Here is a 25,836-nt window from a genome sequence, read left to right on the forward strand (position 1 = left end):
CAACTCGTCTGTTACATTGAGGGCATGCTGCGAGGCACACACACACACGGCAGACACTGAGCCGATAAACCCGATAACAACCGTATCTTACTGACCGGCCTTCACTCACAAACGTCCCTCAAAGCGTGGCCTCCAAAATCACAGCTCAGTGTCGACAAACGCGTGCCGCCTGATCTCGGAGGCAACGCTCAGGGCTTACCCTGTCCGGAATAACCTCGCCGCCTTTGCCCCGTATGCCATCCGGAGCTAGCTCACTCCCTGTCTTGTCCTCAGCGCGCTCTTCCCGGGAAACCCCCATATCTAATGGCAGGGCTCCTTCGAAGTCTGAAGGCACTGGATTAGTTGTTCAGTAAAGTTGTGAATTATCTCCCTCTTCTTACCGTTTCGTGTCGGAGAAACCTGCCGCATGGTAGTCACCCGACTTTCGCAACTTCGCCAGTTCCCTGAAACAAGGACGAATCGGGAGATCTACATGAGTTCTTGAGGATGGATAGATGACGTTCCCATTGGATAGATGACGTAGGGTTCCCATTGAAATGGAGTGATGGCAGCCGGCAGATACATAGAGATTAAATAACTGCACATGGGGCTTCTTTCTTTTTAAAGCTTCAGTCTAATGTGCCCGACATCTAGAACATGTATGCATCCATATTCTCTTCAGCGTTCCAATTCGCAGTTCATCGTAACAAACCGATGCGCAATAAAAAAAAAAAAGAAAATTATGCCGTAAACCAACTTACGAATTTAGTGTGCCTCCATTGTGATGATGATGATGACTTGAGCGTACCGTTATAAAAAAGGGGTTCTAATACCATGTCAATAAACTCGTTTTCTGAAAGTTCCCGATGTATACCTAAACCTTTAAACAGTTCTTCCGTCCTGTGCGCCCATTGACGGTCACGCTGCGCATGATAGCAACGATAGCATGCACTCACAAGCTGATGACCGCCTCCGCGTACAGGGTGTCCCAGTACTTGACGATGAACTCGAGGTTGACCACCTTGAGCACGCTCGTGCCCTCCCTCGAGTGCACTCGGAACAGGTCGCAGTGGGTCCCCTCGGCGATCTTGACGAAACCTTGGGGCTCCTTCCTGCAAGCGACGTCCACGTCGCACCGAAGCTGATCACCGTACAGGTCCAAGGAAGTCAAAGGGATCACTTGGAGATGGAGGCATGAAATCGTGATCAACCGGGGGAGTTAGGTTGTGTGGGCCGAACATCTCAGCCTGGAGGAAACTTCTTTTCAACGAGGGGACTTCCTTTTGTCCTGACGAAGGCAAGTGCTCAGTTATTGCTCCAGGTATGTTGAGCTAAAAGACTTATTTGCCGCAAAAGAAAACGCAAGTGCGTCGTTAAGGTGACTTCCTTTTTGAACGTCTTCTTTGCGACAAATACATGTCTTTCAGACAAATACCACCTAGGCCAAGAGGCATTCTCTTGAAGGAATATTGAGCTTTCGGGAAGAATCTAGCGTTTACTGGTGCCATTTTGGAAAGGCCCTATGTGGTCCATGCGCTGCGAACCAGTTTATATTGTGATTTCGCTTACTTCGTAACTCCGCTTACATAAAAAAAAATGAAATTTCTCGGTTTTTGTCGGGTTCGAGTTAAAGGAATTTTACTCTACTGCCTTCATATTAACAACAGTTACACACACAGGAAGCCACGCATTACACATTGTCGTAGCAGTCACTGACCAATGTTTGCACGCAAACACTGGGGCCACGTGCTCTAGCGAAAGCCGCTCGCTACAGCGTGAACCATAAAACCACGATGAAAAACTCAACTCCGATTGGAAAAGGGGCAACGCAATCCCTGATGAAAGGCAAAAAAAAAAAATATTTGGAGAAGTCACGCGCCGTTTACGCTCGTTATTTATCGTTGAGCAATGAGCAACGGTTGCCAAGGTTATTTTTCTTACATGACGTTGGCCGGCGTGGCACAAAATGCGGAGTTTCCGAGTGAGAAACGCCGGGTATACAGGAGGAGTGGTGCCCCATATGCAGACCTGCCAACTTTATTATATAATAAAATATTACCATCGAAGCGAAATAAATACAAACATTTGGTGAAAAATACTGAATATTGTTTCAACGCGAAACATGCCTTGTTTGTATAAAGAAATGGCTGACTTTTCCTGCACAGAGGCTGTGAAAGCGCACGTTGACCTAAATTAGCAGCAATAATCTGCGTTACAGGAAAAAAAGAGAGAAATGTCACGTAACGGTCGTCCAAAATTTCACGTGCATTTTGCTTGTGGCACTGTTGCCAGTAGGTCACAATAACTGAGTGCGTTTGACAAGTCGGCCTCTAAAAATTGCTCGACAAGCATATTTGCATTCTGTTGAGAGAAGTGTTTTTTTTTTGCATTTCACAAAACGCGAATTAAAAATCGTAAAATTATGGGAACCAACACGGCAATCGTAAGCCACCTCTAAATGACAGGTCATTTTACTATGAAACCGTAAAAGTTGGCAGGCATGCAAACGTTAGAGGCGCTGTTCCGAGCAGGCTTCGTCGTAAGTGACGTCACCAGCTGCAGTGGCCCAGTGTTCATAACGTTGGGCTGCCGAGTACGAGACTGCGGGTTCGAATCCCGGCCTCGGCAGCCGCATTCATATGGCGGCGTAATGAGAAAACGCTGGCGCGATATGCTTTGGGTACACAATGAAGAACCTTTGGTGCCCAAAATTTACCCAGAGCGCTCCACTGCCGCTTCCATTATTTCGCAATGCGGTAATGGCAATGAGGTAAAAGTTTTCGCTGGGCTAGTTTGATCACTACGCTGTTCTTTAGCCTGTCACGCCTTTCTTTTTTTAGCTTCCTAGTCCTTAGTCGTTTAGTTTGTCGGTGCCATTGTTCTTTAATTTGTGTAATAACTCAGCAAAAAGTCGTGCTCCTATAGCATCAGCTACGGGCGCTGCGGGCCATATAGAGCATCTTTTGCTTTTTTCGAGCGTTCTGAAGAAAGGAAACTTTCTTTTGTGGCTGTGTTCCCCCGTTCAGTGGGCCGTTTATTTAGGATACCGTGTAAAGGAATTCGTACACAGCAAAGAGTATTAAGAAATAGAACCGAACTGAAACACGAAGAACGTGCTCAATGGCAGTAACTACAAGTGACGCAGCAGTGAGGTGCAAGACGGTTATTGGTAGAATATACGCTCTTAACGTTTGAACCCTTTGAGGCTTATGTTGTCCTGCAACAATAACCGCCATCTTTTCTACATTTCCTTCCTTTGAGGCTGCGCGCCCGGTAATTGTAGGTCATCAGCGTCGCAGCATTCTCGACAGCAAAGTAGCGAGCACAGAGCTTTCAAGAAAGGAAGCGCAAAGGAGGTAGATGACGATCATTGCTATTGGACAAGGTGAACCTCCAAGGGTGCAAACATTTTTGACAGTTTATGCTCACGCGCGGAAGCATAGGTGCGTACGAATAAGCCGAGAATATCACAAGCGAATGTGACAGCGACATCTGCGAATGTTTCTGTGTCGTCTGCCGTAGCTAACATCATTTTTACTTCCACGAGAAAGTCGTTAAAGATTAGAATTTCATTTTTCCTAATCGACGACTCGATCTGACACCTTAAAGGTTGAGGGTGTTAGCCGTGGGACAAAGCAAACACCCTTTTTATACTCCCATAAAGGCGTTAAAGTGTGGCGCGAGGCCTTGGGTGCATGCGGGCAGAGGGCGCTCACATCGTTTCCATGAGGTCGGCGAACTTGAGCGGCGAGCTCTGTCCCGTGACGCCCATCAAGTCGCCGAACATGAGGCGACTCTCCTCCGTCCGTTGCTCCGGCGACGGGTGGAGCGTCATCTCGCTCTCGGCGCCGGAGTCGTCGCTCTGCGCCAGAGTGCACCGCATTATCTACAAACAACCCGACTCGAACCCTCTTCCTCGTTTCCAGCAAGTCTCAGCCTACTCGTAAACGTAGTACAGTCGGCGATAAAGTTCCCGCGGTTTACGGTATAATGGAATATAGGAGAGACAGACGTCCATGATGATGATGATTATGATGATTATGGTGGTGATGCTTTGTTTTGATACCACTTGAAGCGCAACGCTGACAAATAATCTCATAACCCTGCTTGAGCCAATCAGGTTTTATACTATATATATTGCAGTCTAGCATTTCACATACATGTCTTTTCTTTTTCTTAAATTTCTCTCTCTTCATTAAAACCTTTATAGCGTTGCGCTGCTGAGCTCTAGGTCGCGGGTTCGAATCACGGCCGTGGCATCCACATTTCCATGGGGTTGGAATGCAAATAATGCTCGTGCACTTAGATACAGGTGCATGTCAAAGAACCCCAGGTGGTACAGTTTATTCCGGAGTACCCCACTACGACGTGCCTCAGTCAGATTGTGGTTCTGACGTGTAGAACCCAGTAATTTAATTTTCTAAATTAAGACCTGTACCTCTACACAGTAAGGTTGCCTATTTCTGTAAAGACCCCAACTTCACTCCTTCGTAACTTCTCCCCCCCCCCCCCCCCCCCAATACTCAAACGTCTAGGAGCGATATGCAAAACCGCTCGTGTACCGTGCAGTGGATGCACGTTGAAGACGCCGAGGCAGTGGAAATTAATCCGGAGTCCTCCATATAGCGTTACTCATATTCAGGTCGTGGTTTTGGCACGCAGAACCCTAGGGATTTAATAAATTTTTTTTTCTAAAGGTCTTGTGCCTCTCTCGACGGCTGATATTTCAGCGCTCCAAATAGCTTTTAATTCCAGCGATATTATTAGGTGGAAGTTCCCTACAACCCTTGCTGGTTTAATATATTGGCATTCCATTACAATGGGCTGTGCGGCCAGCGGGTTGTAATGGAATCTTAGCACATTTTACGGAATGAAGGAACGCAGGAGAGGCAGACGTGCCCACCAGCGCTGGTGGCTCCGACTGGCGACGCTGACGTAAACAACACTTAGGCAGAGCTACAATGGCAACGACTTATGTTGTTCCTGTCCTCTATTGCAAAGGCGTCGTCAGCAACAATCATTAACGTAGGGCGTATTGTTTCTCTCCAACAGCGAGAACAATGACGTAACACACGAACGTTTTCAAGGCGTTGCGGTTGGAGAAAGTGTCACAGGATGGCACTATCAGCGCTGCTGCTGCCACAGGCAAAATACTAGACTGCTATGCATGGATATAACGCATGATTAGCTCAAGCAGGACAGAGGACGCCCTGTCCCCTGTCCTGCTTTTCTGCACCCTGCGTCCTGCGCCCTGTCCATCGTCCTGTTTCGAAGAAATCATCATCATCTACTGTCGATGTCTGCGGTGTTCCGGGCACAAAGCCCAATACATTTATGGCCAGCCTAAAACCAACGAGTGTGGGACTCTAGAGTCCCTCGACCGAAGTTGTCATTGGGCTTCAATAAAACTCGTAGGCTGTTCGTGCGACTAAGGGCTTTTGTAGAGGCACGACACTACGTCTGCGCCTTCGAGAGGTTGCTTAGAATGCAGAGCTTACGAAATTTCAATGCGGTACCAATGTCCCATTGCACGCTTAATTCAAGAGGTGGAGCAGTCGTCGTGTTCCCTAGAAATAAGGCGGAGCGCCCAGAGATAGAGGATTCAAGAATAATTCTGCTCGGTTAATGTATGCGCACAGCTCTCAACAGCAATGTTCTAAATATGAGTTCGCCAATGGACTCTAGGGCGCTTGCGAATACGGTTGCAGACATATATGTTTTGTTCACAATGAAATCAAAGTGCGTGTCGTTTGCGGCTGCGCGACTTAAGACATAGGAATAACAAATACGCTTTGACGGAACCATGTCGCCATATGTGATTGATATGGTGGTGCGCACCATTCGCTGCAATGACGACAGGAGACGCCACGGCTCCGTTGCAGAGAAATCGACCTGCCCTGAGTGGCGTCGACGCATATATTCTGCGCCCACTTTGCCTTTATTGTGAACGAAACATGTAGTACTTGTAAAACGTAACAATGTAATACTTGAAAAACTTGTAAAACATGTTATACTAGAAACGCGTAAAACGGGTTATGTTATTGACCTACAGCCACAGCAAAATGGTACCTCTGCGAGAAACTTCAGCGGAAATCAGCTGGGTGCTTTTGCCGGAAGGAGCCGATTAAATATTGCGCTCGCATTTACGCAACATTCAATGTTTGCTGGAGGTTTCTAGAGTTTCTTTGCAAATATTATCGTTGCAGAGCTGCCAAGACCAAGGAAGTGCCAACGCAACATTTGTCTGCGATTTCTTTCCTCCAGTTATATATCGTCATGCGCTTTGTTCACAAACGCGGCGGGTTCTCTCTACACTCTAAAACAAAATTACACCCTTTATGTCGTATCTTGCCACACAACAATAAACGTCATCCGTCTTGTCCGCATTTCCTTTCTTTAACGCTGCGAACTCGGTACTTCCCAGTAACGAACAGCACGCGCGTTATCAGCATGACATAGCATTCCCGACCGGAAGGTAGCGGGCGCGGCGTCTTCAAGAAAGGAAACGCAAGCAAGGCAGATGACGATTATCGTTGTGCGGCAGACATACACCCCAAAGGGGGTGTACTTTTGTCTAAGAGTGTACAGTACGACGGGATTGACGTAACACGCGGTATATGTATATATAGGCGACGCACGTGTTCTAGCAGCATGTCAGTTTCGTCGGCGGACCACGTGACCTCGCTCTCCTCGGACTGGTAGACGCGGTAGATGGGCGCGTCCAACATCGACTCGTACTTGCTGAAGAACGCGTCTCCAGTGGCGTCCACGCGGCGGGACTGCAGGTGGCGCCACCAGGCCTGGATGCGCGTGGCGGCCGCGTGACGTCGCCGCGTCGCCTCGGACAGCGAGCGTCGGAGCAGCATTCCCTTGGCCATCGCCTGCAGGCCCACCACCTTCTGCACGAGCCACCTGCGCGACGTTTGCGCGGAGGAAGGCCGTTATTAAGGCGAAAGCCGTTAATGGCCCATACTCGCGGCGTCCGACCGTCCGTCCGTCCGTGCCCTGCAACGGTGCCAGCTGTGGCCTCTCCCCCTCACACTCTCTCAGCAACCACGTGATGGCACAGCTGCGCGCGCGGCAACGCTCCTTCGTCAGACGTCTCGTTGCGGCAGTCGAGTTAGTCGGATGGTTCCCAAGCGGCCTGGTGATGATTCCACGGCAAGCGGTTCGGAGAAGCTTTCGCCGAACACACTTTGGAATTTGCAAAGTGTCCTTCAATTTTTGGACAGAACTCTTGCGTGACGTGTCGGCCGGCAGCTTCTCACCGGGGCTGGTGCTCCAACGTGGCGGCTACGACGACGTCGATGCAGAATATTCGCACCTGCGGGTAACTCGCTTCAACGCCATAAAGACGCAGCCGCAAGGCTGTTGGCGTCTGTGCCAGAATAACAGTGGGAACCCCCTGTGCGATGCTTTAATAGCTTTCACATGACGTCACGGACAAAGTTTCTCACCTCGCTGGCGCTCCAAGCATCGTGACTACGATGACGTCAGTGCACACGATGTATAGAGAGGGCTGCGCGTAAAAGCAGGGTCGAAGGAGGGACAGGTACAGTAAAGTCCAGTATTAAAGTGAACACTCATTTAGTTTTTTACCTGCTAATCACACATGAAATATAATATGAATGTATGCAGACTAATTTTCAACGCATGGACACCAAGCTGGTGCGCTCTGTCAACCATTTGTTTCTCTCGATGAAGTAGAAGCGCGTCACGTATATTGACTTAAATGCCAGCTAGGTGTTCTATTTAAGAGCAGACCGTGCTCTACAACAAAGATCGTCCTTGTTTTACGTGTCCCTCCTCCCGTTCACGTTTTTATGTGCAGCCCTGCGTATAGTTTCGGAATGAACCAAGTAAGCCTAAATCAAGGTTTTACTGCGCAAAACAAGCGCCGTTTCATTCGTTTGTCACGGAGAAGTAACTGGCTCCTGGCCAGATCAGAATGGCTTGTGGAGGCAGCTTGCTTAGACATGGTATTGACTGATTGAATCACGTTTGAATACATTCATGGGATTTAACGTGCCAGAAGAACAGAGGGGCTATCATTGAGAGACGCTGTAGTGGAAAGCTTCAGTAATTTTCTTAACGTGAGTGCTAAAACGCGGCACGCGAGCGATTCTGCATTCTGTACACAATTAGAATGCGACAAACTGCCGCTGCCGAGAATGGAACCCGGGACAGCGTGATCGGAGACTAAGTGCCATAGGTACTGCGCCCCTGTGGTGGGCCATGCAGCACATTTCGCATGACTTCAACATCCGCTTGTGACGGAAAGGGGGGGCAGCCAATAACTCTCTCGTATTCATGGTGAGTAACGTATTTTCGCTTCTTGCGGGTAGGGACAAGGAAAAGAATGCGAACATGGCCCTGAATGTAGGTACCCCACCCCTGTGTTTTTGAGCCAAAGACAATGTTGTAAATGACTGCATTAGGTAAAGTAATGTCAAACAATGCTGTCGTAAGCCACTACCAGGTTTGCCAAGTAGTGTCAGCTTGTTGAAATTGGCTGTTACATTATCAGAGCACCGAACACAAGGCCTAACATTTTTTTTCTTACCCTTATAGAGGAAGTACTTAAATTCTTTCCATGAAACAAGGTATTATCTACACAACCCAACGTTGGGGGATCTATTGCCCAAAGTAATAGTAATGACATTAATGTGGCCATTATACTATATATATATATATCCGTTAAGTACTTTCCCAACAAAATCATTCAAGAACTAAATAAATAAATGAAATAAAAGTGAAAAGAACCTAAGAAACAGTACAGCATACTAGAAATGGCACCGTCAATCTTTGTCATGACGTCATGTGTCGTGACATGAAGGCAACCTGTACGCACTTTCGCAACGCGTTATTACATTAGCGGAAGCTGAAGCTAGTCATTCGCACACAGCATAGTGTGAACCTGCGAAAGCACGTGGCCTTGCCCCACAGGTTCCCTGATCTCAAGAGTACCGGCGGATCAGACTCGAGTGCAGTATCGAGCACCAAAGCGCAGCCAGCGGTTTCAACAGCAGATCCTGATTATTATTAAAAAATAGTGTAAACCAGAATCTGCAGATTTTTCGACAGACAGTCATCTCTTGCTGGGGACTGCGAGAACTGGCGAAAAAGAAAAACGATAGAAAAGGTGATAACGCTGAGCCTGTTCTTATTCCGTGCTTACAACCAGAGTAAGTTGGCTGTACAATTGTCGTCAGTTGCACCGTCTTCAAATAGGCAGCCTGCAGCGCTGGCTGCGCTGACAGCTAACGACATGGGTCGAGATTAAATGCGCTTGCTCTATGCGGGTGTCGCGGGTGTGCGAGAGGCAGCCGGTTTTGGTGTATAGGACGCGTTCGAATATATATAGGCGGAAGAGTAGTCCCTGCGGCCACGGTGCATCGACATCTTGAAGTCATGACAACGTAGCATCCAGAGCAGCAGGGTGAGTTGATCACATCTCCCAAAGCTTACGCGCTTTGTACTATATTCAACGACACAGCCGTGACCGTCCTTGTGTATAGGCGGCTCTACTGACTTTGCAAGTGCATGCCGCCACAGGTTGGCGGACACGGCATAGCAAAGTTGCGCTGGTCATACGAGTCACGTGATAGCCACAGATGGTGGGATTAACTTCTTCCGCCGCCATTCCTTAATAAGCATCAATGTCTCTCACAGTGCATGGCCCTTATTGAAATCCGCTCTTACCTAATCGAAGCTGTCAGCATTCTTAAGCTTGGCCATACTGTTGCAGTGTCTCGAATACACGGACTACATTGGCAAAGTATAGATCGAAAAAAAAAAGACGCCTTTATGAGTAGAGCTATGGTCCTCTGGAAGCGAAACAGTGACGTTCGTTCCCGTACTGTCTGACGCGGTTGTTTGTGCGTGTTTGTGAGCGGCCAGGACTTAAATATGAAAAAGGCTTACAATTCTGGCCTGTCCGCGGTGGTCACCGACGTCAACAGGTTGCTGTTAATCGCTGACGTCTGCTTATGTGACGCACCTTCACGGCTTCGAAACAGTGATTTGGCCTGTTACGCGAATCGAAGTTTTCCTTGGGTCGCATTTTTTTGACAACCGTTCAAACTGTTGCACGTGCTTGTCAGTCTGTTGCTAACAGCACATGCGTTATCTGGCAGGACTGAAATATCAGTAGCACGTCCCGCACAACATAGCGCAGCGTAGCGTAACACGGTACAGTGTAATACAACGCAGGGCAGCAAATCACGGCAAGAACCGAACCACGTACAAAATAGGGTATAGCATAGTAAGCACAGTATAGTTCCTGGAGAGACAACGCAGCGAGACAAGGGCAGGTATGGAGACAACACAAGCACTGTCTGTCTGTCTGTCTCCCTCTCTGATATCGTTTTACAGCGATGGCTTGCACTTCAGAGGCCATGCGCCCCTTGGCCCAACGTCGCGCACTCGTACTTCTAACACCGTAGCTCACACTGCATGGCATACAACGTTTCGTGTCACAGAATTGGTGCATACTTTGGAACGGGCACACATCGGCGAAAGCGTTCCTGGCCGAACCGCTTTCGTGGATTACGATCGCTTTCGCGAAATTTCACCCTAACTTGGCCCCGGATTTCTGGCACTGGGCCAAGACAGCATGCTCGACACTATGCGACTGGCCGACTGGCGCGGTAGTTTCCGCTGCCGAGTCACACGAAATATCCCGAACAGTGACCGTAGACCCCGAAAGTGATTCGACCGGGAATACCGCTGCGCGTCATTTTTTGCTTGGGAACGACCGGCGCACGACTGAAAAGGAACGCAACTGGGAACCCAAAATAATGCGAAACAGAGGCTCACTTGCGCGTCCCGGTGTCCAGAGACGCCACGTGCGAATCGAAGGCGAATTTTGGCAGGGAGGCCCCAGCCGGAGTGGGTGGTAGGCCTGTTGGGAACAACGTACCTCATTCAGAGCAAATTAATCGACAACCCCCACATCTTCTCCGCAGGATATCCTTTCACCCTTCCCCCCCTCTCCCTCCCAACTTGCTCCGCTAGATCACAGAAAACGGTCTGAGCAGAGAAACCCGGTTCGTCTTTGAAAAAAATTGCAACCAGATTTTGGACCACGTAAAAGGCTTAGTTTCAGATGGCGCTGATGTTAAGGAGCCTCCGAGAAAGAAACAAAATAATTACGTTTGAAATATGAGTGCCCGCGTGACTAAAAGCTAGCAAAAAAAAAAAAAAAGAACGAGCGCCACAGACTCCTCTTCGTTGCCTGGACTAGTGCCCGCCAATAAATATCCCCTATTGCCTTCTCTCATATCGGACCCGAGGACCCACCTATTCCTCTTCTGTCACAATTTAGCTGTTCTCGCAGAAAAAAGAAAGAAAGAAGAAAAGAAAAAGAAAACTCGGGCTTGGAAACTAAATGATGTAAGGCTTGTTTGACTTAGCGAGGCGGCAACACTGACAAGTGCACAGCATCGCAGCCTGTAACTGGTAACTGGTTCTCGTAACTGGCGTCACGAGAACGAATGCCATTTATGATATTTTTCGAGGGAAGAATGTTGATGAGAGGTGTGTGGGGGCACAGAAAAGTGCAACACAGATCTAAATACATCTAAGGCTCCTATTCTCCTTGTGTGTTCATGGCACATAGATTCTGAGGGATCGACCCGGAATGGGCGCATAATCACTGTCGAGGCCGTCTGCTTGCGCACATACACTGACACAAGTTATCTACTCGGCAGCGCAGGAATCGGCATGTACCCAGTAGCACACACTGTCTATATACGTCCACAAATATATCCAGTGAGGAAGCAACGACGACATCCAGAGATCCAGGAACAGGCAAAGCAAAATTATCCTTCGAAACGCACTAAAAGAAATCTAAGAAAGAAAAGAAAGGCAGAAATCTCATGAGGTCACGTACACAATTCTGTAGTCCTATTCGCAGCTTCCACAGAGCTGCCGGAGGTAAGCGGATATCTCGTGACATAACGCGCAGCTTCTCCCCATGCTGGCGATGCTACAAGGATCACCCTTTGATAACCCTCACCCCGTGCCTCTTCGTAGGCCTGTGAGGTCTTTCTAAATAATAAAAGCAAGTATGGCGACGTCGACGACGTCAGCGCGTACGCCCTTACACTAACCTCGGTGCGGCGGCTGCTGCTGGAGTCCTTCTCCCTGGCTCAGCACCTCCGGGTCCCGCTTGTCCTCGTCCTTGTCGAAGCCCGGGCCGGCGGCGCGGTCCGGCACCCGGGGCGGCGGCGGCGCCGGCTCGAAGGGCGCCACGTCGCCCGTCGCCATCCTAGGTGCCGCCATCCAGGCCTTGACCTCCTCGGGAACAGAACAGAGCGCCGAGGTTACGGTGTACGTCGTCGTCGTGGGCTTCAGCGGCGACGAGCGGCTGCGCGCTACGGTGGCCCACGCACCTTGGTCGTCGCGGGACTCGGCGCCTTCCTGCTTGCTCTGCAGCTTGCGGCAGAAGTAGTTGACGAGGGCCACGATCACCAGCGTCGACAGCAAGGTCGCTACGAGCATATCGCGGCTCGAGAGCTTGCCTATGCAATGAAGAGGGACACTGTGCGCGGACACGGTGGCTAGGTAAAATCTCGCAAGGACGACGCTCGGTCTTGCCTGTGGATCACCTCAAAGCGAACCGAAACAACAGTTTGAGCGCTCAAAACCACTGGGCCTACGATAGCAGTCCGGGAATGCTCAGCCACGGTTCCCCTGCTCTTGCGACACCTTACACCGGGACACAGTTCATGCAACGAGCACACACTACTCTGCCGAATCGAGTGTTCGCAGAAGTCAAGTCACCTCCGGTGCGGGCAGGCGGAGGACGCTCGACTTGAGCACGCTTTGCCCCGTTCTCTCCTAGGCAAGGGTACTCTCGTCGGGTTTGAGAGGCGAACCTTTTTTGAGAACGTACCTTTTTTCCGTTCGCTCGTGGAACTCGGCAACCGCGGTGCTTCGTAGTGCACGTGCGCGGTGGAGCCGATCGCGGCGCTTCCGTTGGTACCTGCGTTGGGTTGATCTTAAGGGGGGGGGGGGGGGGGGCGGCTTGATTTGGGCGTCCCCAGTGGCAGCGAACTGGGACGGAAATTTAGGCCCAGCTCGGCGGCCACTGGCGGGGCCTACGTCGCCCAACCGCGCGCGTTGTCGGCGCGGCCACCCAGACTGCTCATCTTCTTTGTCCTCTTCTTTCGTGCCAAATACACACGTATACAGAAACGCCGCAAGAGGATAGAGTACAGAACGAGCGAACACTCTTATTGAGCCAGGGCTTGTTACGTTGCTCGGTTCTTCGTGTGGCGAAATTTCTAGCAATAATTGCGGAAACTTCCGGACGTGGCTTTGTCGGTACACGGTTTGAGACCGTGCGGGCTAGGTGGCGTTCCATGTTACTGCGAATTACAGGGCACACCGGGACGAGGACAGGAAAGACGAGAACAAGCGCTGACGCCGAACTCTGGTCCCAATGCTGGTGACTCTGGTCCCAACTTTGGTCTCACTGATGGTGACGTGTCTGTACGCGACTTCGTTAGGAAAACTCTATCGTAGTGGGTACGCCAGAGGGGGGTCTTGGAATCGGTCTTGGAAAGTTGGGAGGGTCTTGAAACTCTGCTCGAGGATCCAGCCACCCACTTTCCTAATCAAGAACGTTGCTCCCCACAAAACTTCACTACAACTCAATAATGATGATGATGACATGAGAAACCCACAGTGCAGTAGCCGATGCAATATATGCAAATAAATCACTATTCCAAAAAGAAAAAAAGAAAATGAAAACGAAGTTGATGGCCGCGCCGCCGTTCGGCATAAGTGCTCGCATCCCTCTATGCAAGCCCGCCAAGTCGTCAAAAACCAGTCAAAGGCGCGGCTCGCGCACGCTACGATGAGATTTCTTTTCACACTTTCTCGTTCTTTGAGCACGCAGAATATCCAACTTACGAATATCTCCGCTTCACTTTCGAACTTCCAACGCGAGGGGCTGCGGCTAAGCAACTGCCGGATCGCGCCGGTAGCGTGCTCGTTCGGCTATGTAAAAAAAAAAAGTTCTAGCGTAAGTCTGCATCACAGTAAAGGCATGCGTGCGCCATGCGCACTGGTTGCTCAACGTTTAAAACCTGATTCTATTAGTCAACCAGACATGAGGAAGTGCTTAACCGGCAAGCGCCCTTATTTTCCCTTTGCCGCGCCGTAGTCCACCCTTTAAGCCAGCTCGCTACGGGGCCCCTTTCCCTGCGCCTTGCACCTGACCATCCCCGTTCTAGGGGTCCGTCCCAGTGCACCAGTTGCAACCCTGACCCTGCCCCAGGGACAACCTGGGCTGCACTACCTCACCTGTGCTGCGTAGAACACATACCATCGCCAAGCCGAACGTGCTGGTGCGATCACGGCTCTGGTGAGGAAGGAAGCGAAACTTTCTCTATTTGTAGCATCTATTGCAGACCAGAGATTACAAGATAGGAGAAAGAGCAAGACGATAGTCAGCAATATAAAAAAAATATTAAGGAGGCTTCCATTTCTGAGTTCTAGCACGTAGCACAGGGTCGGAACGTAAATCAAGCTCGTAGCGCGACTTCGCCTCCCCGTTCCATAAAATAGAAGCCGTTATCCAACGAATATATACAGACAAGAAAGTTAGCTTTCAAGACAGTTCGAAGAGAGAAGCAAGCATACCGTGGAAAATTGGAATGGCAGTGAAGAACGCACCGAAAGAGGCCATTAAATTTAGGGCCCACCTTGGGCTGCCGGGGGTGAAGCGGTAGAAAAGTTTCCTGGGGTTAAAAAGAAAGCGAACGCCTTTGAATGTTAGGACGAGCCTGCACTTTCGATTTCGCTAACTTTAAAGCATAAATTCAGCGCAAAAATCTAGGCCGAGTGGCCGAGACATGCTGTGTGGCTGCTCGGAAGTGCGGCGTGTTGCAGCAGCAGTGCGTTGGGAGGGACCGGTATAAGTCGAACGCTTTTATAGCGGAGTGCTCGGCATCTCCGAAATCATTCGTTATACAGGAAACTTCGCTGTAAAGGTCGCGTACTGCACAGGTTCACGAATGAATCGGGACTAAATCATTCCTTCGCTATACGGGTAATTTCGTTGTTGAGGCGTTCGTAGTAGATGCACCAACACCAACACGCGAACGTTGGTTTCCCTGTTAATTCTGTGCCATGCAGTCACAGCATGGCGCTTTCCGGATTCCGTTCCGTCGCCATTATTTTTAATTGCGACTTCTGAGCGCAGAATTGCACGTAGATGACCCGCCGTGGTTGGTCAGTGGCTATGGTGTTGGGCCGCTGAGAACGAGGTCGCGGGATCGAATCCCGGCCACGGCGGCCGCATTTCGATGGGGGCGAAATGCGGAAACACCCGTGTTCTTAGATTTAGGTGCACGTTTTAGGGTAATAAAATGAAATAATGAAATGAAAGAGTTAAGCGTAATACTACAGCTATGCACGAGCATTAATGGGAGGCAATCAGGCTAAGACTGCGGTCAATTATTGTGAGACCATTCGTAGTTTGGCAGAAAAAAAAATTGCGAATTTTTTATTGCATGACTGGAAATTTTTGAGCTGAAATTACATGCTCAGTGATTTTCCTCAGGAACTCCTTTCTTCCGCAACAACTGTAGCTCTCTGGCAGACGATATTTTTTCCACAGCACCCGGAAAATTGTTATCTCTCATATTCGAACAGAAACAAAGGTTCGGCTATTTAGAAGAGAGATTTCTCCAATCTAATACGAACCGAATACGAACCGAATATAAACCGAATACGAACCGCATACGAACCGAAAAGCAAAGATTACTCGATTAATGTTCGAAATTTCAAATTTTTGCACACACATATAGCTCTCGCCTTTCGAGTTCCCCAGAGTAAAAAAAAGTTTTGCTTGTGACGCGAAGTTGTACTGCGCCATTGCCTCACGTTATATGTACAACGAGGATACCTTCTCAGCTAAATGACTTGGGGACGCTCTCAGAAAAGATAATGTTATGCTGGAGTCAACTACATTATGTGTGTGCTAAGCACGCTTTCATTCACTGTACCACAGTCGCATCCACTTTGCTAATGGCTCTGATAGATTACCGCTTCTTCGTCGTCACGCATTAGGCGTAGTTGTTGACAAAGTGAGCGAAGAAATAGCAAATGCGTTCCGAGAAGCGTTTCGCTTGGAAGCGCCTATTCCTCCCTCTGGCATGTTTCGTATGCTCGGGCCAGGCATCGCCATGACTGACCTTTGATCCTAAGCATTAAATTAGCCGTGTCTCGGCGCCTCTTGGCTATACTACGTCCACTGGCACCACTATTCACTCAGCGAGCACCGCATGAACTAAAGGCGCCGAGTTGCTACAGGAAAAAAAGAACACGGAAGGCGCCTCGCTCACAACCCATCACCGTCACTGTCTTGTGATGCTGCTGCTAAGAGGCGAAGAAACGCTCTTTGACGCAACTGACAAGCCGTGACGAGTTGGACCGGCGAAGCAGTATTCGTCGTTTCAATGACAGCGCTTGCCGAATCGCTCACAAAGGCGGTTACCGCGGTGTACATTGTTATTTGCTTAGTGGTGAAAACATAAAAGAAAGATAGGCTACAAGGGATCAGGTTTTAGGATTTGTTACAACATTACACTGTACACAGCGCGAACATTGTTGAGAAAAGTTCGGCTTGCGGCGCAGTACTCGTAGCCCCCATGAAAACTTTCCATGCATTTCCAGCGCGCTTCAAAGAAGTAGGAAAAATTGAGAGAAGAAGAAAGACGAAAGGGCAGGAAGGACATTGGGCCCTTTCTTGCTGTCTCGTCCGCTCAACAGTGTCCTACCTGTTCTTTCTTCATCTTCAATTTTTCTTATTTCTTCAAAGTGCCGGAAATGCGTGAAATATCGATTTTCCAACTAGCCCAACTGTCCGCTTTAAACTGTGTGAAAAAAACTGTGGCATCACATACAAAAAAAAACAATTGTCACAGCGACGTTTGATGTTATTGTTGTTCTTGTTTGTTAAACGGTTAAAACATGTGAAAAATATACTACAAGGTATCAGGTTGTTAGCATTGTAGCACAACGTCATATTCAACATGAAAAGTTGCACACAACGTTGTGGAACTTGATGCGCAGTGCGTTTGCGAAATTGCATGAACGGTTCGCCTCCTGTCTCCGAGCGCGCTCGGCTGTAAACTACAGACAGATGATTTAAGGAAACCGATAATGCATAAGGACGCACGAACAACGTCTACAACGACGAAACAATTGGCGTGTCACACGAGGTTACAAATTATGCAGCTCAGGTCGTTCAGGCACACTTAGGATGTCTAATTATGGTAACTTAGCGCTAGGTGTTGGACATACAGAAACAGATTCTGGGCGAGCACTCTATCATCAACTGTTCATTAACAGGAGACCACTCACCAATATACGTACAGTCCACCGCAAGAGTTTATAGACCATGAGGTCTCCGATAGCGTTGAATTTCCTAGCAGCGTGCAAAGGTAGCCCGTAAAACCGTCCTACGTCACGATGTTGTTGGCGTATAATAGTAGAAAACATAAACTCGACTACCAGGCTGCGTCGTGAGGCTATAGAGGTGTCCAGTTTTTTTTTTCTCAGATTCCATGGTCCGTAAGCTTTTGTGGTCTGCTATACTATTTGATGCACATGCGCAGCATGACGCTGTTGCGTCGCTGAGCAATAATTACGACGTAGAAATCGTGCATGTCAAAAGAGCGGCATTCGTGAAACCGTACAAGGAAGTGTGGAGGCTTGTGGATGCCTCGGTGATACATATAGAGGCATTCGTTTTCATAGAAGAATGCCTCCGAAGCCAACCGAGTCGTATTGTTCTTGCTCCTGCCAGGAATCTGTGGGAGTGGAGTCGCGCCTGGCGTCGACATGTAGCAAAAATACCCAGCCAAATGTGCGCACTCATCATTTCACATAGTTAGAAGGAACAAGTCATAGAAAACAAGTCACAGGATGAAAACAAAAGGTCATATAGGATGGTGAGGTGTGAGAATATTAGAAGATTGCGTCTGGCTAATTGTTCTTCCCCACTGTTCATACATAGCCTACCAATACCATCACACCTACCCACGGCATACCCTACTATCCCGACATATCTTACATATCCGTACACGGCAAATGGAATAACTCCAATCTACATTTGATTAGCTCCTATTTGATTTGGTGCTTGAGTCAAATAGATGTATTACGCGAATTTTCACATGTATTTTTTTAACAATAGTTTTTCTGGACACTTGGCCCCGGCATATTCATGACTCACCAACGCCAGATTGACGAACTATTAAGCGTTATTTCCATCTTTAATCATGTATCAGTGGACCAGAAGTAATAAGCCAGCCAGAGTAGTTTAGGTGCTCTGCGGAAGTTTTGTGTGGTATTAGAAAATATCATAGATCAGAAAATTATCCGAAAATTTCTTCAACTGTAGTAGATTACGTGTCATTAGTATTCTATTGTTACACAAGCACGTCTTCTCAAACGGTCAGTGCGGATAACTACGACAGATGGACGGATCGATGGATGGGGCTGCAGACGTAAGAACAATTAAAGACCGCGAAAGATACGAAAACAAAGGATACGAACACGAAGGAACAGAAAGGATAATTTCAAGGTCACCCAAGCTCGCCAACTTGCGCACTATATTATGACTACGACTCCGCGTCGTCTGCAACAATGAGGACAAGCAAACCCAAGAATTCGGTGGGGCTCTTTTCATAGTGCCAAAACGTGTCAAAACCACGGGTACATACTTGTATCGGTTCACTGTATTCGTTATTTCAGGTTCATGAAATATTTATTCAACGTACTGTACATTTGGCAAGCTGGAGGGAAGAATAAGCGGGTGCGTTGGTGTGGCGAATTTTCGGATTTTTAATTGCGTGCATTGTATCCTTAATTCTTTTTTAAGCAGCGCGCAATTTATCTCTCGGAAGCTAGGTTAATTGGCCTTAAAGGACAACGCGTGCTTACAGAGCGCCACACTGTCTCCAACAATGCGCATGCGCGATACAGCTGTTACTGTTCAGAACGCATCACTGGGTCACGGGTACACTAGCGGAATAGACGAATGAGGAAGCAGCAAAGGAACGTAACTGCTGATTCTTTTCAGCCCTCGTGTTTTGCTTGCCCGCCCCCCCTCCCCCCCCCCCCCCCCCATGACATGCCTTCTTTGCGCTGTGCTCATAACGCATCACGAACGGACGCCCCACATATAGAGGATATGCATTGAGGAGGTTAAAGAGTTTTCCTTTAACTTCCTTGGAACGCACTGACGTCGTGGACGCCGCCATACTGTTGTGCCTCAAGACAGCACGGTGACGCTTCACACGTTGTTTCGGTTCGTTCATCTCTAACACAGTGGTAGTCGCGAATAGCGCAACGACATTACACATGCGACGTCATGGAAACACTCCGTACGGCCCGCTTCTCGGCGTTGACACTTTCAAAAGGTGCGTACGGTGGACTTCCGTGATGCAGGCGTGACGTCATCGCGCAGCCGGGGCGAGGCCATTCCAAATGACGCCGGCCGGTCCCTGCAGGCATGTCAGGTCTCCGACAATGCCTGTCGCACCCCGGCGATGCGCGACATATAGAGGGCGTGTAAGCGCAGTTGTGCTGACTTGTCAGCACAACGTGTAAGAAATCGAGAGGCGCGCTGTCACGAGCACATGCAGCCGGCTGAAGGGTGGGCTTCTGCGCCCTGCACCGAAGCGATAGGGTGAAGAGCGCGACGCGGTAATGGCGAGAAACGGGCCGGAGCCGGAGCGGCAGGAAGGCCGAGCTGTGCGGGCTCTGTGCGAGCAATGACGCGCGTCCACTTAGCGGAGTGCCTGCCTGCTTGGCGCTCCGAGCACTCGTCAAGCTAGTTCTGACAGCGACGCGTCATCGTTTTCGGCCTGCGTTTGCTGCCGATCGGCGGGGAGAGAGAAAAAAATACAGGCCCGGGCATCTCGTCGTTGCATTCACGCTGCCGTGTTGCTAAAAGGCAAGATGAGAAAGAAGGGAAGTGAGTGGCGAACTTTCCCCATGAGTGAGACTGTGTACCTAGTGGCTTGATAAAAGAAAAAGGAACGAAACAAAACAAGAAGACCAAACAAACGAGAAGCAGCAGTCGCGCAATGGTCATGTTGCTTGGAGCCGATTGCGCAAACTCTGCGTATTCATTCAGTAACGGCACCCCGGGGCTTCGAGCTGCATTCTGCGATCGAAATGCTTTCGCTGACGCTGGCCGACAGCAAAGCTCAGCGAGGAAAACGAAAGGACGTATGTTTTTTTTTTTCATTTCTATGTACCAAGGAGTGTGACGAGGCAGTAACATGCAAACAAATTAGTCTGGTGAAAAGCTCGATGGGATGGTATAGCCTTTTTGATTATAGTAGAGTGGCAGTCGTGGGCAAATGCAATATCGGCGTGTAACTATTACGCAATACTATATCGTGGGCGACTCCGCTCCAGCGGGAAAAATGCTAATTTTCTTCATAGTTCACGAAGTAGACATAAAATTTACATAATTGTTACAGAAGATCCTGACGAGCATTGCGATGAATAAATGTACGTGAAAACCATCCCAGTGATTGGCATAGGCAGTTAAATAAAAGCCAAATTGCTAGATAGCGTTTTTTGTGAGCATGAAAGTTATTCTTTCCCAATGCGTCCGTTAGTCTGATTCTCATACAGTTACAAGTGGGCGAATACGTACAACTTGCAACAAAAAGAAAAAGAAAGAAGAAGGAAAAAGAAAAAAAAAACTCGCGGTTTAATTATACGCTCTCGCGCAATTGTTCCAGACCTCGTCGCTCTTCGGTTATGTTGACATAATGCACGCACGTTCACATTATTGACAGAATGGTTCGTATTGGTTCGCATTGTTGACGCAGTGAAAACATCGTTGCCGGCAAAATTGTTCAGCAGAATTTCCTTTTTTTTTGATCGTTGACTTTTCTTGGCTCGGTGTTGGCCACCATAATTTGATCACGTCGTTCATACTTACGTCAACACCCCCGGGAGACTTCGTCCGCTCCGCCGAGCTGGTTCATTTTTCACGGCCCGTCCATTACTTCGAACATTTCCTGCCATGCCAGGTATGACACGACAAGTCTTCGACGTGGCCGGAGGCGTGTTTCAGTGGAAAGACAAAAAACGCATTTTATTACGAGGTCAGGCACCCCACCCATGGCGTTTCTATACGTCGAGATGACTGCGCGCAAGTTATGAAAAAAAAAAAAATTCAGAATTGCTTGTAGCAATAACGATCGATTTTTCCTTCGTTTACGGGGCGCTTGCTTTAGAACTGTCTAAAGAAAATAAATCGCTCGAAAAAAAAAATTACGGTTTATCGGCACCATTCACGAAACAGGGTCGACAGTTTGCCAACGCCTAATGGTCCTCTGAGGCGTTGGTCCTTTACTCCTTGATAAAATATGTACGAGTAGGTGGCGACGTTGGGGGTCTCTTGGCCTATTCACCGGTGCACACGCGCAAAACGGGACGTGGTAAATTTGGCATTACCTTCCGACATTTTGCGATGTCTCCGCTGCTCCATATCGGTGACAGGGTGGGTTACTCTCGGGGACGTTTTAAACCTCCTTGGTTACACCCTTCGCTCGTCAGGATTATCGTGTGTCGAACTCTTCTCGGAGAGCGTTCTTGCTCACGTAAGACCGGCGTACGGTGTCTGGTGTCAAGGGGCACCTAAACAAGTGCCGGTCACTTAGCGAGGAAATTGCTTAATTTAGCGAGTTTTTGGTCATCGTAACGACAACTTTGCCTATCTGAAGTCTTGGAGACATTTTTAGTGGCATCTTCTTATTTTTGTGGTTTTTGGAGACGTAAACAAGTAGCACACTGCCCTGTTGAAATTGCGTAAAAAGTTGTGGCTAAATTCAGTACTTCGGCCTATGTTATTGCGATAGCAATCATATTGTTACGGGAATGTTGGGAGTATTTGGGAGTATGGAAGATTGTATGTACAATATATATATATATATATATATATATATATATATATATATATATATATATATATATATATATATATATATAATGCGTCAGAGTAGATAAGATGGCTGACCACCAACAACACGCAGCAGCCAGCGTCCCGCGATCCTTCTTCTTCCTCTCTTCATTCATCCTTCCGTAACAGGACCCCCGGGTGGTGAAGCGCCGTCTCGGTCCATGGTAGGCGAAGAATTGCGAGCGAAGTATGACTTCAGCCGCGAAACGTGCACGACGTCAACAGGCGTCGTACTTGAGGATGCATCAAACTGTAGCGGCGCGATCTCGGAATTTACGTCTTTAGCTTGACTTAGGGCTTCATAAGACCCTGTGTAACGAGAGAGAAGCTTTTGGAAGAGGCCGACGCGACGACATGGTGACCAAAGGAGCACCCAAGCACCTGGCGGAACAATATGAACACTCCAGGAGCATTTCTGCCGTCGGCGTAGGCGTCGCCATGAGGTTCCGCATAAAGCCCAACGAAAATAAAATAGTAGCCTCGCGTCGTATGCTCTACGTGCGAGTGAAAGCGTGCGCGGGCTATCGTGGCTATTGTGGCTATTGTGGCTATTGTGGCTATCGTTGCTATTGTGGCTATTGTGGCTATTTTGGCTATTTTGGCTATTCTGGCTATTGTGGCTATTGTGGCTATCGTGGCTATCGTGGCTATCGTGGCTATTGTGGCTATTGTGGCTATTGTGGCTATCGTGGCTACTGTGGCTATCGTGGCTATTGTGGCTATCGTGGCTATTGTGGCTATCGTGGCTATCGCGGCTCAATCTCGCAGATGGCTTTCGAGATATAGCAGCCCGGCCGGGCACGCCCGACCGGACCGCTGTATATTGAAAGCCATTTGCGACGGGTGGAGAGTCTGCGCTGCGATCTGTTTTCGCGGCTTAGTGCAGGTTGGTGTGATCGGCAGCACGAAGGTCACTTCGTTCGCCACTACAGCCACGTTTCCTCACTGCAGCGTTTTGACAGCGAGTTTCCGCGGTCATCGAGTGAGATGCGTTCATGTTTGCTTGTGCGCGCGTGACACCATGCTTGTTAGTTTAGTTAGTATGGCTCTGTTTATAAGTTTACACGGCCGATAAATCTACTATCTTTACTTCGTATAGCCGTCCACAAATTTGCTATCGTAATCGATGCTTCGCTTTCTTGGCCGAAAGTGCGCCTTTTTTTAAACTTATACGGCCCTTTGGGTAACTGTCCTTTCGTCTGTAGCTGTTTCAAGGCACACCGAAACGTCCATAAGTGACACGCCTGGGAGCAAAATACGCTGCTTTTCTGAGTAAAGAAGAATTTTGGGATGTGATTTTGTTTTGGAATATTGGGGGTTTTCCCTTTTCACATTTTGATCGTTCAGGTCGCCGCGTGTGCGACGTTTCAGGAGTAAAGCCCCTTAAACTTCGTAAAGTAACGCCAGGCTTTGAAGAATGCCTCCTCCTCCTCGCGCGCTCTTGCCCAGGCCAACGCCGCGTCGCTATTGGCCTAATAGCATCACGTCGGCTCTCGCGCCGTGCAACAGCGCCATTTTTGCTCGAGAAGCGTCTACGGAGTGGCGAAGAGCGCATGTTGGCGCCGTTGCTACGCTCGAGCAGTGCAGTCGGCGCCACGGTCGAGGAGGGAGCGTGAAAGAGAGGAGAAACGAGGAGGAGTGACGGCGGAGGAGGAGAGTGTCGCTACTTTACGAAGTTTAAGGGGCTTTATCTAGGAGGAGACGCGAGCTCCGTCTGCTCCAGTTCCCACACGCACGCGCACGCACGCGCACGCACGCGCACGCACGCGCACACACGCGCACGCACGCGCACACACGCGCACACACGCGCACACACGCGCACACGCACACGCACACACGCACACACACACACTAGAGCAGGCTTGATCACATTACTGCGCACTCATGTCCCCCTCCCTTTGCGCGCGCTTCATCGTGTGATCGCATGCATTTGGCGCGCAGAAAGGCGACGCGCATCAAGCAACCGTCTTTCTCAGCTCAACCTCTCACGTTTTCCCTCGCACCCATTGCATACGCAGTGCGGCGGCAGAAAGGTTCTGGCTGACTAAAGGTGTTGCTTGGAGCGTGCGTCATCGGGCACGTAACGGCGCAGCCAATGGGAGGTGGAGCCACGTCACGAGGGTATAAAATGAGCGCCTTCACGACTCTCCGATGGGTCAACAAATGGTATAATGCTTTCGCATTCCCACACGTCAGCAATCTTAAGTGCCTCTACCGAATGCTTTTTTTACAATTGTTTAATGCATCCGACGGACACGTGCACAACCACCACCGCTCCTCCTGCCACGTGCCTCCCTACTTCACAATCCTTGTTCCAGGCTCCGTTGCTCTCTCAGGAACATGCAAATAATAAAAAGAAAAAAATGCCTACGGTGAATGGAATATCATGCCCTCTCTGAACTGTACCGAATTTCATTGAAATCGGTGAAGTGGTTGCCTAAGCGGAAAATTTCCGCGTAGCGCGTTGTTACTTTTTTTAAAGGTACGGTCCGAGCTTTCCTCTTCAAGAAAAGAGATGGGTCCCGTGAACGCAAATTCCGATTTTGGAAGTGCTTTAGGAACGACGGTACGACGCAGTTCTTAAGGGTTATCAATCAGTTCTGTGTACATACCATTTGCCGACAAGACTCGAAGGAAAACGCCCACGGCAACACCGCCAGTATATCGATACACGAGCCTCCATGTCGAGCGTTGCTTCGCGTGGAGGAAGAAACTGTCCGAGTTTGAAGCATTCCTTTCTTATTGCTGAGGATGCTCCTTTCTTTTTCTTTGTGTGTGTGGAATCTCCATTAAACGACTTAGCGAGGTCCAGAGCACCGCCGCGATTAGATGAAATAGCAGCGTGACAGAGGCTCGTTTATTATTGCTGATCGCTCGTCTTCGACGGGGCGCTTCTCCGCCGACGTCGTAAATGATGATGAGAAAATGATAACGCCGCGCCTCCGGGACCAACCGGTTACCGCCCTTCGTTTGTTGCGACACACCGATTGAAGATCAACAAAAAGGCGTGATCTCTTTTTCTTTCAGGGCTACTGGGGGTTAAAGATAGTCGCTTTGCAGTGCGTCAAGGTGAAGGTCGACAAACAGATCTTAAGCATCCCCGATACCCATTGTATGCTACGCCAGGTTTCCAGCGATTGCACAAGCCCATTGTGGCAGATAGGCCAGAAACAGGGTGGTTTTGTGAGAGAGAGAAAAGAATGCGAATGAAATTGTTAAAAATAAATTAAATTAAATTATGGAGTTTTACGTGCCAAAACCACTTTCTGATTATGAAGCACGCCGGAGTGGGGGACTCCGGAAATTTTGACCACCTGTGGTTCTTTAACGTGCACCTAAATCTAAGTACAGTGCTGTTTTCGCATTTCGCCTCCATCAACGAAATTGTAGTTACGGAAAATATTTACATGAGCGTAGCTGGTTGAGAATGGGTGTCGCGTCGCATGTTAACGAGTTACTTGTAAAAACCAGTTCCTGCCACTGTCTCCCGTCCTTTCCTCGTGGCTGTTAACGCTCTGGGGTGCGGCGTTAGACCAATAACGGTGTGGTGGCTTTTCCGCAGTCCTTGCCCCTACCAATAATGGTTGCGCTTGCCAGAAAAAAAAAAAAAAGAAACGCGGTTGTATGTAAGACTGGGCAACTCGTACATCAGAGGCAGCTAAGCTCTATGTGTGAACGAATTCTTTCACCGCATTCCGATGGAAGCGGTATGCGAAAACGCTTGGGTACCGTTCATTGGGAACACGTCAGAGAGCCCCCGAGGGCGTCAAAATTTTCCATAATTTGACCGAAAGCAGAAGTTCGATTTAGGGCCTAGAATATTTTGCAAACGTTCGCGAAAATCGGCAAGCTTA

The 25,836-nt window shown here is 48.9% G+C and overlaps 1 protein-coding gene across 3 annotated transcripts in view; it reads right to left on the bottom strand.

Moving 5' to 3' along the window:
• Positions 1-13,164, bottom strand: part of LOC126527505 (serine/threonine-protein kinase haspin-like) — a 28,039-nt gene extending 14,875 nt beyond the window's left edge. The window contains exons 1-8 of one of the 3 annotated variants that reach the window (XM_055068685.2): positions 12,878-13,164; positions 12,375-12,411; positions 12,093-12,276; positions 10,798-10,882; positions 6,618-6,891; positions 3,696-3,841; positions 936-1,091; positions 381-443 (exon numbers count right to left, since the gene is read on the bottom strand). In XM_055068685.2, the coding sequence (XP_054924660.1) occupies positions 381-443; positions 936-1,091; positions 3,696-3,841; positions 6,618-6,891; positions 10,798-10,882; positions 12,093-12,264 (896 nt within the window). In that variant the 5' untranslated portion in view covers positions 12,265-12,276; positions 12,375-12,411; positions 12,878-13,164. Of the gene's footprint in view, positions 1-380; positions 444-935; positions 1,092-3,695; positions 3,842-6,617; positions 6,892-10,797; positions 10,883-12,092; positions 12,855-12,877 lie in introns of those variants that run through there. The other 2 variants (XM_072284463.1, XM_055068684.1) reach the window with 2 other exon arrangements.
• Between the last annotated feature and the right edge of the window lie 12,672 nt (positions 13,165-25,836).

Source organism: Dermacentor andersoni, chromosome 9 (genome assembly GCF_023375885.2).
Source record: "Dermacentor andersoni chromosome 9, qqDerAnde1_hic_scaffold, whole genome shotgun sequence".
In the NCBI taxonomy this organism is placed as follows: Eukaryota; Metazoa; Arthropoda; class Arachnida; order Ixodida; family Ixodidae; genus Dermacentor; species Dermacentor andersoni.